At 43.0% G+C, this 15,097-nt stretch overlaps 1 protein-coding gene across 4 annotated transcripts in view; it reads left to right on the top strand.

Annotated features, from left to right (window-relative positions):
- LOC308577290 (zona pellucida sperm-binding protein 2-like) overlaps positions 1-14,054 on the top strand; it is a 39,959-nt gene extending 25,905 nt beyond the window's left edge. For 2 of the 4 annotated variants that reach the window (XM_081177343.1, XM_081177345.1), the window contains 9 exons: positions 352-557; positions 7,737-7,851; positions 8,650-8,819; positions 9,327-9,400; positions 9,674-9,801; positions 11,202-11,391; positions 11,906-12,044; positions 12,398-12,494; positions 13,854-14,054. In XM_081177343.1, coding sequence (XP_081033469.1) covers positions 352-557; positions 7,737-7,851; positions 8,650-8,819; positions 9,327-9,400; positions 9,674-9,801; positions 11,202-11,391; positions 11,906-12,044; positions 12,398-12,494; positions 13,854-13,933 — 1,199 coding nt within the window. In that variant the 3' untranslated portion in view covers positions 13,934-14,054. Of the gene's footprint in view, positions 1-351; positions 558-7,736; positions 7,852-8,649; positions 8,820-9,326; positions 9,401-9,673; positions 9,802-11,201; positions 11,392-11,905; positions 12,045-12,397; positions 12,495-13,853 lie in introns of those variants that run through there. The other 2 variants (XM_081177344.1, XM_081177346.1) reach the window with 2 other exon arrangements.
- Positions 14,055-15,097: the final 1,043 nt, after the last annotated feature.

The raw sequence follows: 15,097 nt of genomic DNA, 5'->3' as shown, positions 1-15,097 counted from the left end.
GGGGTGGAGGTGTGGCCAGTGAAGGGTTAACAAACATGTGCAGGGCCTTTCCAGGTGAGTGGCCAGGCACTGTGTCCCACCTACCTAGACCCAATGTGACCTGAAGTGGTGTGCCTCCGTTCACCTGTGCAATACCTGAGCCTTGGCATTTGGCTTACCCTGAAGAGCATTTGCTTCCAGCCTCATGCAAATACTCCTTTTGGAGGAATTGTCCTTGTCTGCTGCTCGGCTGCCTAGAAAGTTGTACTACTGTTAAATCATGCCGGTGGCATCGGAAGGGCAGGTAGAATGTGAATGGAGGAGGGTTCCTGCTCCTGAAAGCCTTGCTTCTTCCTACTGCCTCCCTCCCAGTGCTGCCCCAGGCTGAGGGATTCTGTGATGACGAAGCCCTCTACCTAGTGGTGAAACGAGGCAACGTGGACCAGGACTGGCTTCCCTTTGCGGGGGACGATCTTTTGACTCGGGAGAAGGCGCAGGCACTCGGCTATACTTTGCTGGACAATGGGACCCACTTGGCCTTAAGGGTGCCCAGGCAGGCAGCCCACGTGCGCTATGAGGTAAGGGGAACACGGGGTGTGTGGGGGGGGGTGTGTGTGTAGAAGCTTGGGTTGCCCAGCCATGAAGCAGGGAAACAAGAAGCAGCTGTGAGGGGTACGGTGATTGGTTTCCTTGGGGTAATTGTTTCCCAAGACTCATAGGTGCCAACGCCCTGGGTGCCCGGGCACCCACAAATTTTGGTGCCAGGCCCTGGGCACCCACAGTCATGGGGCCAAGCTGGCACTCCTGCCAATAATATGGTTCTCTGGCAAGCTCACTTGTACTGTACAAGTACTTTTATTTTATTTTTTTAATGATATTTATTAAAGTTTCAAAGAAAAGAATTACATGAATTAAAAAAGAAGAAAAAGAAAGACAAAAATAAAAATAGAAGAAAAAATACAAAATACAAAAAAGATAAAAAACACTTTAAAAAATACATCAGTCTTTCCATACCTTACATTCATTTCCTTGTTTCCCTGACCTCCTCATGCCTCCCTTTTTTGTATTCCAATTCATGGAATCATAGAATCATAGAATCATAGAGTTGGAAGAGACCACAAGGGCCATCGAGTCCAACCCCCTGCCAAGCAGGAAACACCATCAGAGCACTCCTGACATATGGTTGTCAAGCCTCTGCTTAAAGACCTCCAAAGTAGGAGACTCCACCACACTCCTTGGCAGCAAATTCCACTGTCAAACAGCTCTTACTGTCAGGAAGTTCTTCCTAATGTTTAGGTGGAATCTTCTTTCTTGTAGTTTGGATCCATTGCTCCGTGTCCGCTTCTCTGGAGCAGCAGAAAACAACCTTTCTCCCTCCTCTATGTGACATCCTTTTCTATATTGGAACATGGCTATCATATCACCCCTTAACCTCCTCTTCTCCAGGCTAAACATGCCCAGCTCCCTTAGCCGTTCCTCATAAGGCATCGTTTCCAGGCCTTTGACCATTTTGGTTGCCCTCCTCTGGACACGTTCCAGTTTGTCAGTGTCCTTCTTGAATTGTGGTGCCCAGAACTGGACACAGTACTCCAGGTGAGGTCTGACCAGAGCAGAATACAGTGGCACTATTACTTCCCTTGATCTAGATGCTATACTCCTATTGATGCAGCCCAGAATTGCATTGGCTTTTTTAGCTGCCGCGTCACACTGTTGGCTCATGTCAAGTTTGTGGTCAACCAAGACTCCTAGATCCTTTTCACATGTACTGCTCTCAAGCCAGGTGTCACCCATCTTGTATTTGTGCCTCTCATTTTTTTTGCCCAGTTAGTTAATTCAGCAATTTCTTTGCCTCTTTGTTTTTCTCTTAGTCCTTCCATTTTTACATACACCTTTATAACTTTGCTGCTTAAACCACTTAACTTCATTCTGACATCATTCTGACATTCATTAATTTTGCAATATTTCTGTAAATAGTCTTTAAATTTCTTCCAATCTTCTTCCACCGACTCTTCTCCCTGGTCTCGGATTCTGCCAGTCATTTCTGCCAATTCCATGTAGTCCATCACCTTCATCTGCCATTCTTCTAGAGTGGGTAGGTCTTGTGTCTTCCAATACTTTGCTACAAGTATTCCTGCTGCTGTTGTGGCATACATAAAGAAAGTTCTATCCTTCTTTGACACCATTTGGCCGACCATGCCCAGGAGAAAGGCCTCTGGTTTCTTCAAGAAGGTATATTTAAACACCCTTTTCATTTCATTATAAATCATCTCCCAGAAAGCCTTAATCCTTGGGCACGTCCACCAAAGGTGAAAGAATGTACCTTCCGTTTCTTTACATTTCCAACATTTATTATCGGGCAAATGATAGATTTTTGCAAGCTTGACTGGTGTCATGTACCACCTGTATATCATTTTCATAATATTCTCTCTTAAAGCATTACATGCCGTGAATTTCATACCTGTGGTCCATAACTGTTCCCTGTCAGCCATCATTGTTATGTCTAACATCTTGTGCCCATTTAATCGTAGCAGATTTCACCGTTTCATCCTGTGTATTCCATTTCAACAGCAAGTTATACATCTTTGACAAAATCTTAGTTTTGGGTTCTAGCAGTTCTGTTTCTAATTTTGATTTTTCCACCTGGAAGCCAATTTTCTTGTCCAAATTGTATGCCTCCATTATCTGATAATAATTTAAGCCAGTCTTGCACTTTGTTTAATTTCTCAAAACTCTGCAATTTCTTTTTTTTTTTTTAAGAATAATGTTTATTAAAGTTTCACAAACAATGAAAAGTTTCAAAATTTAAACATAAGAAAAACTACAAAAATGAAAAAATACAAAAGCAAAACACATAGAAAATACACAATAAAAAAACAGTTAACAAAAGAAGGGAAGGAAAAAAGCAGGTTAAAGGTGTACAGGTCGGAGCTAAACATTATAAGTTAAGGGCCTTTGCAGATGATTTAGTACTTACTTTACAAGAGCCAGACACTAGTACAAAAAGGGTGTTGGAGTTAATCCAAGAATTTGGTCAAGTGGCCGGATTTAAACTGAACAAACAAAAGACTAAGGTTTTGGAAAAAAATCTAACAGTCATGGAGAGGGAGAAGTTCCAGAATGAAACAGGTTTGACAGTGGTTAAGAAGGTGAAATACCTAGGGGTTCATTTGACATCTAAGAATTTGAATTTGTATAAAGACAACTATGAGAAATGTTGGTCAGAAATTAAAAAAGATCTAGAAATATGGTCAAATTTGAAACTGTCAATGTTAGGCCAAATTGCAGTTGTTAAGATGAATGTATTGCCTAGAATGTTATTTTTGTTTCAAACATTGCAAATTCTTGACAAGATGGACTGTTTCAAGAGGTGGCAGAAGGACATTTCGAAATTTGTCTGGCGGGGCAAAAAGCCCAGAATAAAATTTAAAATATTAACGGATGCAAAGGAAAGAGGGGGATTTGCCCTGCCAGACTTAAAACTGTACTATGAATCAGCAGCATTTTGCTGGTTGAAAGAGTGGATGCTCCTCGAGAATACAGATATCTTGGATTTAGAAGGTTTTAATAATGCATTTGGTTGGCATGCGTATCTATGGTATGACAAAGTTAAGGTGCATAGGGCCTTCAAAAATCATATTGTTAGAAAAGCATTATATAATGTCTGGATAAGATATAAAGATCTGTTGGAAAATAAAACCCCTAGATGGTTGTCACCTTTGGAGGCTAAAGCGTTGAAAAAACTTAATATGGAAGCCGAATGGCCAAAGTATTGGGAAATTTTGGAACAAGATGGAGATAAGTTGAAGTTACAGAGTCATGAGAGATTGAAAACCAAAGTACGAGACTGGCTCCATTATTATCAAATAATGGAGGTTTATAAACAAGACAGGAAAATTGGCTTCCAGGTGGAGAAATCAAAATTAGAAACTGAGCTGTTAGAACCCAATGCTAAGAATTTGTCAAGAATGTATAACTTGCTGCTGAAATGGAATACACAAGATGAAACAGTTAAATCAGCTATGATTAAGTGGGCACAGGACATTGGTTATAACATTATGTTTGCTGACTGGGAATGGTTGTGGAACACCGGTATAAAATTCACGGCATGTAATGCCCTAAAGGAAAATATTATGAAAATGATCTATAGGTGGTACATGACCCCAGTCAAGCTAGCAAAAATTTACCATTTGCCTGATAATAAGTGTTGGAAATGTAAAGAAACTGAAGGTACTTTCTATCACCTTTGGTGGACGTGTCCGAAGATTAAGACTTTCTGGGAGATGATATATAATGAAATGAAAAAGGTGCTTAAATGTACCTTCCCTAAGAAACCAGAGGCCTTTCTCTTGGGCATTGTCGGCCAATTGGTGCCAAAGAAAGACAGAAATTTTTTTATGTATGCTACGACAGCAGCAAGAATACTCATCGCAAAGTATTGGAAGACACAAGATTTACCCACCCTGGAAGAATGGCAGATGAAGGTGATGGACTATATGACATTGGCCGAAATGACTGGCAGAATCCGTGATCAGGGGAAAGAGACGACGGAAGAAGATTGGAAGAAATTTAAAATCTATCTTAAGAAATACTACAAAATTGATGAATGCTAAAATGTCGAGGTTTTTTAGAAAGGAAAGGAGATTACAGCGATAAAAGATTAAGTTAAAGAAAAGAATAATGAAGGAATACATTTGACAAGATTAAATTTAGGATTTGCTGAAATAATTTTGAAACTTGGGATGTAGAAAGGGGAGGTTTGGGGGAGTCCGAGAAGTGAGGTTTATGAAAAAAAGGATATGAAATTATACATGTTTGTTTGTCTTTTTATTTGTTTGTATTGTTTATAAAAAATTGTAAAACCAATAAAAATTTTATTTAAAAAAAAAGGAAAAAAGGAAAGGAGAGAAAAACCAAAAAACAAAGCAGAAAATAGATTAATATTTTCATATCTTATACTTCATTCACTAGTTTCTTGACCTCCTCACACCTCCCATTTTGTATTCCAGTTCAAATATTAAATTCAGCAAGTCCTTACCCTCTAGTATTTATCCTCACTCAATATATTAACCTATTATAAATATCAATTTTCCAGTTATCAATCCTTAATTACATTTTCTTAGAAATCTTTTTACCAATACCACTTATTTTCCATCAGACATCGTTTTAACATTCCTTAATTTTACAGTGCTTCTGCAAGTAGTCTTTAAATTTCTTCCAGTCTTCCTCCACCGACTCTTCTCCCTGGTCACAAATTCTGCAAGTCATTTCTGCCAATTCCATGTAGTCTATCACTTTCATCTGCCATTCTTCCAATGTGTCTTCCAATACTTCACAATGAGTAGTCTTGCTGCTGTTGTGGCATACATAAAGAAAGTTCTATCCTTCTTTGGCACCAATTGGCCGACTATGCCCAGGAGAAAGGCCTCTGGTTTCTTCAGGAAGGTATATTTAAATACCTTTTTCATTTCATTATAGATCATCTCCCAGAAAGCCTTAATCCTTGGGCACGTCCACCAAAGGTGAAAGAATGTACCTTTCGTTTCTTTACATTTCCAACATTTATTATCGGGCAAATGATAGATTTTTGCAAGCTTGACTGGTGTCATGTACCACCTGTATATCATTTTCATAATATTCTCTCTTAGGGCATTACATGCCGTAAATTTCATACCTGTGGTCCACAACTGTTCCCAGTCAGCAAACATAATGTTATGTCCAACATCCTGTGCCCATTTAATCATAGCAGATTTTACCTTTTCATCCTGAGTATTCCATTTAACAGCAAGTTATACATTCTTGAAAGTATCTTAGTATTGGGATCTAGCAATTCTGTTTCCAACTTTGATTTTTCCACCTGGAAGCCAATTTTTTATCTAAATTGTATACCTCTCTTATTTGGTAATAATGAAGCCAATCTCGCACTCTATCTTTTAATTTCTCAAAACTCTGCAATTTCAATTTGTCTCCTTCTTGCTCTAGAATCTCCCAATATTTTGGCCACCTGGCCTCCATATTGAGCCTTTTTTGAGCTTTTGCCTCCATTGGTGACAACCACCTTGGGGTTTTATTTTCAAGTAAGTCTTTATATCGTATCCAGACATTGAACAGTGCTTTCCTGACAATATGGTTTTTAAATGCCTTATGTGCTTTAACCTTGTCGTAGCACAAATATGCATGCCACCCAAAAACATTGTTGAAACCTTCTAAATCCAAAATGTCTGTGTTCTCAAGAAGCAGCCAGTCCTTCAACCAGCAGAAGGCTGCTGATTCGTAATAGAGTTTAAGGTCTGGCAGGGCAAATCCCCCTCTTTCTTTTGCATCAGTTAGTATTTTAAATTTTATTCTGGGTTTCTTGCCCTGCCAGACAAACTTGGAAATGTCTTTCTGCCACTTCTTGAAACAGTCCATTTTATCCGAAATTTGTAACGATTGAAACAAAAACAACATTCTTGGCAATACATTCATCTTAATAACAGCAATTCGGCCCAACAAGGAAAGCTTCAAATTTTGACCATATTTCTAAGTCCTTTTTGACGTCCGGCCAACATTTTTCGTAATTGTCCTTAAATAAGTTCCTGTCATATTAATCCCCCAAATATTTCACCTTCTTGACCACTGTTAAACCTGTCTCATTCTGAAACCTCTCTCTTTCAGTCATTGTTAAATTTTTCTCAAGAACTTTGGTTTTTAACTTAGTCAACTTAAATCCTGTCACATGACCCAACTCCTGGATCAGTTCTTTTAGTGCTAGATTCTGGCTCCTGTAATGTCAGTACTAGGTCATCTGCAAAAGCTTTCAATTTGAAAACTCTGCAATTTCAGTCTATCTGTACAAGTACTTTTAAATGTAACACATTTCCACCCTGCTCCCTAGCTGAAAATGCTCCCAGAGCAGCTTACAAAAGTCAGTAGTAAGACGGTTCTTTCCAGGTTATTGTTAAAAAGACATGATGTACATGGAAGAAAGAATGGAGCTAGAGGAACCTCAGGTGCCAGTTCTTAGTCCTGATGCATGAATGAACAGCTGGCGTGTAAATGATTCTAGTGGTATGATGAGAGAGGACCACAGGCAGCTGGCCTTGGCGGCAGCGGCACCACAAGAGGCCTTCTTCCCTTCTCTGCTCTTGAGCATGTTGGGCACTGGGTACCATGACCAGAATGGCAAATCTCTTTGCTTCAGCAAAAGGAGTTACTTACCGCCTATTCTCCACCTCCAACAAAAAATCCTTTTAAGGGCCCTGCTTTGCTTTCAGTAGCCCTGAACCCAGGCCCTTGAGCTTTGTAGGAGATCCATCTAAGGCTTAAGGTGACCTTGAGAATCTGGGGCAGAAGACAGGCTGATGTTCCAGTCTTCTGCACACTAATGTGTGAGTGCTGATGACTAGAAACTGTGTAGGAGATAGTTTGAATCTTTGTTGGTGCTTTGTCTGAAATGGGATTTGTGTGTTGTGGGGAGCATCCTTGGCAGTGAAAGATGTCCACAGTCTGGCCTGGGCCTTGGCAGGTGCCCACCTCGTCCATTGGCTGCTGGACATCCTCTTCCATTAATCCAAGATATGGGTCTAAAAGGGCCGTTCATGCTGCTACCTCCCGCTTTGTCCAGAGGGAGGATGACTGAAACCAAGGGTGCAAGCAGGTAATTGAGGACTGCAGAATATCCACCTTGGGTTGGAAGTGGTGGCGGTGAGGTTGTCTAAGCCTCCTAATGCAGCCGGCTCTTAACTTGTGCAACTAGTCTGGTCCCCTTTGCTTTGTAGGAAATAGATTCTTTTGGGATTTTGGTCACCTTCCGGTTGCAGCTGAAGGACTATCGTCTCGCTGAAATGATAGACTTTGCCGTTTCCTGCAGCTTCTCTCCAAAAGACCTCATTGGTAATCTCTCTCTCGAGCCCAGGGGCAGGGGACCCTTTCCCATATGGGGGCCACCTTCCCTTCTGGGAACCACATGCCAGGGGTGGGTGGAGCAAGAAACATAAGAGGATAGAGCATCTGATGCTCTGCATAGCAATGTGCATTTCTGTTGTGTTGTACTCTGTATTTTTATTTGCTTTTCCTAATGTCAGTTCATAATTTCTATCATGTCCATCTTGGGAACCAGCTATTTGTTCTTCATTTTCATTAGCAGAGAAAATGGTTTCATTTGATGGTACAGTGGTACCTTGTGTTACGTACTTAATCCGTTCCGGAGGTCCGTTTGTAACAGGAAACCGCTTTTACCATGAAGCATGCTTTCCCTAATGGTGCCTTCCGCTGCTGCTGTGCCGCCGGAGTGTGATTTCCGCTTGCATCCCAGGGCAAAGGTTGCAACAAGGGGCATCTGCTTCCGGGTTAGCGGAGCACGTAACCCGCAGCATTCATAAGTGGCGGTGCCACTGTATTGAAGTCTCCTGCTTGCTACTCTGCTTATATTCAGCAAGCCACCTTCTCTCATCTTCTTGTCGCTTCCGCTTCTTGACTAGTCTGCGGAGGCAGATTTAAGGGAGCACAACCAGTTGGGTTGCACTGCATGTGGAGCCTTGGGGGTGCCACAACTATGATGTAGAATGGAAGGTGAGAGGCAGGGTGTGTGGAATTTGGGTGTCTCTCAGGGTGCTGTTGAAATTTGAGACCCCAAGGTCTGCCACTGCTTGTCTGTTATGCTCTGGCATATATAATATATTTCCCTTGCAGATTGCCTGGCTAATGGCACAGTGAGGATCTCTGCCTTGAAGCTAGTTGGCACCCCAGATCTGGTGCCTTCTGGCCTAGTGCTGAGAGACAGACGTTGCAGGCCACTTTCGGTGACAGAGGAAGGAGCAACGTTCATCTTCAACGTGACCTCTTGTGGGACAACTCGCAAGGTAAGAAATGGCTGCTTTGTCAGGAGCAGAGTCCATGAGGCCACTCATGTTAGAAGAAGATGGTTCCTGAATGTTTGCTCCATCAGTTCATGTCAAGCTCAAAAAACCATGCTCGCTCTTGACTTGGATTGTCTTGGGTTGAAGCAGCCTGCCTCTTCCTTAGCTACTGGAGATGACTGTGAAGCTTGGCACAAAGTCTTCTAGTCTGGTACTTCAGGCTCCCTGCCTCTCAGGGTTGTTGGGAAGATGGAGGGACAATGTATATGCACAACAAGTGCTATGCTGAGCTCCTTGGGGAAGGAACATTAAGACTGGGGTGGGGTAACCTGTGGTTCTCCGGATGTTGCCAGATTCCAAATACCCAGGAGCCAGCATGGCCCATGGTGGGAAGGGGATATTGGGAGTTGTAGCCCAACCATGGCATCTAGAGGACCCCAGGTTGCCCAGCCTCTGCTCTAGAAGATGGCTGAAACCGCCTCCTGTTTTATCGTCTAATCTCATCTGCAGTTTGAAGATGCCACCATGTCCTATGAAAACGAAGTCCTCTATTTTCTCACAGGCCAAGCAGCACCTATCTATCAGTGAGTACTCGTGGCTTGGGCGAAGGACTGGGGAAGGAAGCTGTTTACCGCATTGTAATCCAAGGGTCACTTGGTGACATGGCCCCCATGTGCAAGCTTGTCCTAGAAGGAGATGCATCCTGCCTTTAAACATAACCAGCTAGAACTCTTGTGCCAGTTTCTGCTGCAGCTTCCTTTTTCCCCCTCCACCCCTCAAAGCAGGGCTATGCCCTCAGAACTGTTCTGGACTGGAAGGGTAACGAATGGACTATTCTCTCACTTGTATTTTTCAAGGTTGAAATGTGCTTGCCGGTACTTTATGGGTGATACCCTGTTGCTCCAGTACAGCCCAACAGAAGCCCCATCGCCAAGCATCCTGCCTGGGCTGGGGGTGCTGGTGCTTGCCCTTAAGCTGGCCAGAGGTAATGTCACAGCACAGCCTTCTGTGGGAGCCTTGCAGGTTAAGGCTGCAACCAAACTTTATCTCAAAATTTGTGAATTTTATCTCAAAACAGCAGACAGGAATAGATAAAACATCTATGAGAAACATTTTTTCATCTGACATCAGGGATGGGGAATCTGTGGCCCTTTTAGACATTGTTGGACCGCAGCTCCCATCAGCCTCAGGCATTATGGCCAGTGGCTGTGGGTGATAGGAGATGCAGTCAAAGATTTGTAGGGACAGATCTACATGATAATACAAATATTGTCTTGATGGTACTCCTGTGTGTTGAGGGAGAATACTTCTTAAGATGTTGCTAGTCAAATGCAATTGCAGTAAGTATTCACATTAAGTCTCTCCCCCCCCCCACAAGGTAGGGAGATTTAACCCAGCCTACAGTCTTTGAGTGTTGAATACCTAGTTTATGCATTGTGGGCTGAAGAGTTCTGTTGCCTTTTCTTCCATCACCCCAAAAGCATGTGGAGGGGCGTTTTAGGAGCAGCCAGGAACATCTCTTGGCTGTTTTGGGTGGGTGGGTAGTGGGGTTATCAGTGGCCTAGTTGGGATTCCTCACAGCAAGTGGTTTGGTAGTGAGCACCAGACTTTCCCAGACCACCTAGCAGAGATGCAATACACAGAGATGTATTGCAGAAAAGGATTCTTTTTGCTCAAAGTCACTTTTCCAAGCTCCTCAGGAGTTCTCCCACCTTGATCCTTGGGAGCAGCTTTTTGTGTGATGGTGGAGGATCTGTTTGGGCAGATTTCCATTTGATTTGCTCTAGATTCAGGCAATTAAAAAGCTTGTTCTCTGTCACTGGTATGAGGTCTTGCCATAGTTTTCTGTGATCTCTCAGCCCTGGGACCAGAGCTGAAAGCATTGCACCAGCCTGGCTCTCGTGCTGGAGAACAGAACCTACTAGGGAGAAATAGCCTGGGCCAGCTGCTCTCAACCTTGAGACCCAACTCCATCACCCCTGACTGCTGGCCATGCTGCCTAGGAATGATGGGAGTTGTAGCCCAACAATATATGGGGGCTTAAGGTTGAGAAAGGCTGACCTGGTTGGAAACTCAAGGCAGTAGAAACGTAAGATGATTGGAACCCCACTGAACTTGAAGCATGGGAAGCCCCAACAAAAATTTGTAATTTGGCAGAATATTTGGACTATATGATATGTATTTGTATAATTTGGAATACTTAATGTGATTTGATTGGATTGTTAAAATGGAAAATTTAATAAAAATTATTTTAAAAAAAAGAGAGACAAAGGCTGACCTGGACTGCTCAGTGCCAGCCTTGGCTTGTTAAAAGCAACTAATTCCTCTGGGTTTGTTAAGGTCCTGATATGTGCTTTTCTTCCCCCCCTGTGGCACCCTGGCAAGATAAGTCCTACAGCAGCTTCTACCAAGACATGGAGCACCCGGTAACTCGCTACCTTAGAGAACCGCTTCACTTCCAGGTTGAGCTTCTCCACAGTGAGGACCCACAGCTAGAACTTTTTCTGGAGGACTGCTGGGCTACAGCATCTTCTGACAGGAAGAGTCTTCCGCAGTGGAACATAGTGATGGACAGGTAAGAGTCTGAATAATACATTACTAGTTCTAAGAGCAAGGATGATGTTTTCACAGCCTGTTAATTGAGGGGTGAGGTGGTTGGCTGGTTTGGCTGCATTTTAAAATAATATCATTCCCTTAGGTATCTGGGGCAAAAATAGAAAAGCACTTCTGGGTGGAGGAGTGATGGCAAGAACTGAATGAAATGATACGGAAAAACACACAACACAAGGCAGAATGGAGCATGAGAATCAGTACTACCTGCTGCTGTATTCTCTTAAGTACCTGACCATATTGAAACAAACATTTCTTAAAGTGGGGAGTTTTAGTAAATTTCAGAAGCCAGAAACAGGGGTACTGGGCTTGTGCTGAGTATCACAAGTGTGCATAATAGCAGGTCACAGGCTCCAGCTTTTCTTGTGGCATTCAGGCTGCCCCGGTGTCTTCATTGCCATGGGGCTGCTAGCCAACAATGATGGGGCAGCAAGGCTTGTATCTCTTAGCTTCTCTGTCATGTTTCCCCCCCCCCCAAGTTGTGAGAACACAGAGGACTCTCATCAAACCACATTCCATGGAGTGACTGAGGACTCTGTCCCGTTCCCTACACACCTGAAGCGGTTTGAAGTGAAAATGTTTACATTTATGGTGGACAACCAGGCACTTCAGGGGCAGGTAAGGGAAGCTCTTGACCATGGGATAATGCTTGCTATTGAACTCCCCCCACCCCACCCAACGTGGTCCCATAAGAGTACAGACTTGCCTGCCTCAGTTGCTGTGCTCTGATAGTTTCTGTGGATGCAAACAGTCTTAACTATTACTTTTTATTATTGTAAGCTGCCATAGGAATTAAAGTTAAGGTTTATTGATTTAAAACAATAAAATTAAAGCTGAGCTGGTATGTATTTTGGCACCAGGAGACACGTGCTGGGGGCAGGGAGGGGAGGACGTAGTTGTTGGTATCCCGACTGTTGGGAGTTTTGCTTCCTGGTTCTCCTGCTATGTTATGTTGCTTTTACTGTCCTCAGATCTACTTCCACTGCAGTGCAGTCATCTGTGATTCCAGCTGGCTGGCCATGGACACCTTCTGTGCCCGGCGCTGCATTCCCAGAAGGCAGAGAGTTGGTAGGTGTCTTGTGAGTTAAATGGCTTCTGTAGAGCTCTCTACCTTCAAATCATAGAATCATAGAATCATAGAGTTGGAAGGGACCACAAGGGCCATCGAGTCCAACCCCCTGCCAAGCAGGAAACACCATCAGAGCACTCCTGACATATGGTTGTCAAGCCTCTGCTTAAAGACCTCCAAAGAAGGAGACTCCACCACACTTCTTGGCAGCAAATTCCACTGTCGAACAGCTCTTGCTGTCAGGAAGTTCTTCCTAACTGCTCTTACTGTCAGGAAGTAACAGCTCTTACTGTCAGGAAGTTCTTCCTAAATACAGCAGCAGGAGATCTGTGGCTCTCAAAGCAACATGGCCAATGGGAACTGTATTCTTAACAGTGGATCGCAAATTCCTCACCTCTCTTCTAATCCCCTGCCAGAGGCCAGCATGGCTTTCCCTAGAACACAGGTGGGAAACCTTTCTCACTCTGCACGCCATGTCCTTGGCAGGATCTGCTTTGCAGGCCAACCCATCTGTCAGTCACCTGAAAGGAGGACTAGCCTGCACAGCCAATGCAAAATTGAACCCCACCCCCATCAGCAGACACCACTGTTATCTTGAAAGGTGGGTGTGGTTTTCTGGGGAAACAGATGGGTTTTAGGTCAGCTCAAAAAGAAATGCACTCAGCAATTGATGTCTTGTCATGTGCGCACATGGGTATAATGCACAGGCAGAGTTTTTTGTTTTAAACTGATGAGCAAATAGTCTCAGTACTGAGATGTCTATTGTTGCCATACCTCAGAGGCCTTTTTAAGGCTACAGGTTCATGTAAGCTAAACACATCATTTAGACTGCTCCTTAAAAAACAACTATAATAGAAATTGCTTTATAATGAGGAAGTGTGATATTAAGTCTAAAACTCATGAAGACGTAATGGCACTACTTATGAAAGCATCTGTTTGACTCTGGAAATCTATCTTAGGAGAGCAGCCTGGCTGAGGCTGTGCTGCAGACCACGCAGTTCTCCAGGAGAACTACAGTGCAAGCTGGACTGTTACAACTTTCTGTAGCATTTCAGGAAATGGCTTTTGTTCACTGGGTTTCTATAAACTAATGGCATTTTGGGACATATGCAATAGTAAAGAAAAAATGGAGTAGAACACGTGCCGTTGATCCTTAGCCAGTGCAAAAAAATGCTTGTCAGCATGTTCAACTGAGATGGTAAAAAGACATTGAAAGTGTGAGATGATGCATTTTGATGGAAAGTGGATTTCAAGTCTGCATAGCTTATTAGCTACATTATACTGGTTGCAGAGTCATTCTGCTTTAGGAGGATGTAAATGAATGTGGTAATGCTGCCTTTTCCACCCTCCCTTTCCAGGCCGAAGCATTGATTCTACCCGCAGTCGGCAAGTGCACGTCTCATCTGGACCAGTTGTGATAAGGAGGGACCATACGTGACCATCCTAGGAATAGGAAGAGACTGGACTAGGACCATCATTTAGCAACTGAAATGGCAAATGTTGTGTTGCTGGCTGTTTCAGCGGTGTACATCTTGTGCAATAAAGGTATACAATAGAGATTTTCAGAACTTTTGCTTTTTGGGGGTGGGAAAAACTAAAAGGCCAAATATTTGATTAGTAAGCACCTTATCTAAACTATTGCACTGACCTCTGTATTGGAAATTCTGTTTCCTACCTCTGAAAGAAGGGCTAGAGCATTCAAAGCAGCTAAACTGCATTTAAGGAGCTAAAGCAAGATTTGACTTGCTACCCACCCTAGGCTCTGAAGCAAAACATGGGAAGCTTTAAATTTTGCATTAAAATGAAAATTACAAGCACCATAAGTTTCTTTCCACCGCATTGCTCAGAAGCTATTGAACTCCTTTTAGACATTAGCCTGGTTTTTCCAGGTGTTAACTTCCATAGTGGCCGGAAACCTGCTTAGCTAGAGGGCAAGGAGTGACCTCCCTTACAAGAAGGGCCTCTGGAATTAGAGACTCTCCTACTTCAGATTTCACCATGACTGGCTCTATCAACCTCAGCACTACACTGAGTTTGAGGAGGTTACTTTAAAAAAAGAATAGAGGATATATTTAGAACAGAGCAATACAGCTACTGTTCTGGGAATTAGAATGTGTGGCAACTCAGAAAGGAATTACTTTTAAGTCAGAAGACTACCATTTGCTGTCAAACAGCTGAGGGGGAAAATCTGGTTGTCCTAAAACCATACAAGGAAAAAACGTAAAAATAGATGTTGATAAAATACTGTCCCTTCCGCTTGTCCTAAAATTACAGAGAAAGTAGGCCAAATGTTTTAGAAGCTACAAACAATAGATAATGATACAAGCATGAACTCCAGTGGCATAGAAGAATGGGGGGGGGGGTTGAGGTTGCTCAGCTGTGCCATTAAGCAGAAGTTAGAATCATAGAATCATAGAGTTGGAAGAGACCACAAGGGCCATCGAGTCCAACCCCCTGCCAAGCAGGAAACGCCATCAGAGCACTCCTGACATATGGTTGTCAAGCCTCTGCTTAAAGACCTCCAAAAAAGGAGACTCCACCACACTCCTTGGCAGCAAATTCCACTGTCGAACAGCTCTTACTGTCAGGAAGTTCTTCCTAA

Source organism: Podarcis bocagei (assembly GCF_964188305.1).
Source record: "Podarcis bocagei genome assembly, chromosome: 17".
Classification (NCBI taxonomy): domain Eukaryota; kingdom Metazoa; phylum Chordata; class Lepidosauria; order Squamata; family Lacertidae; genus Podarcis; species Podarcis bocagei.
The sequence above is the reverse complement of the archived record's forward strand: the minus strand, read 5'-3'. Positions and strand labels throughout refer to the sequence as shown.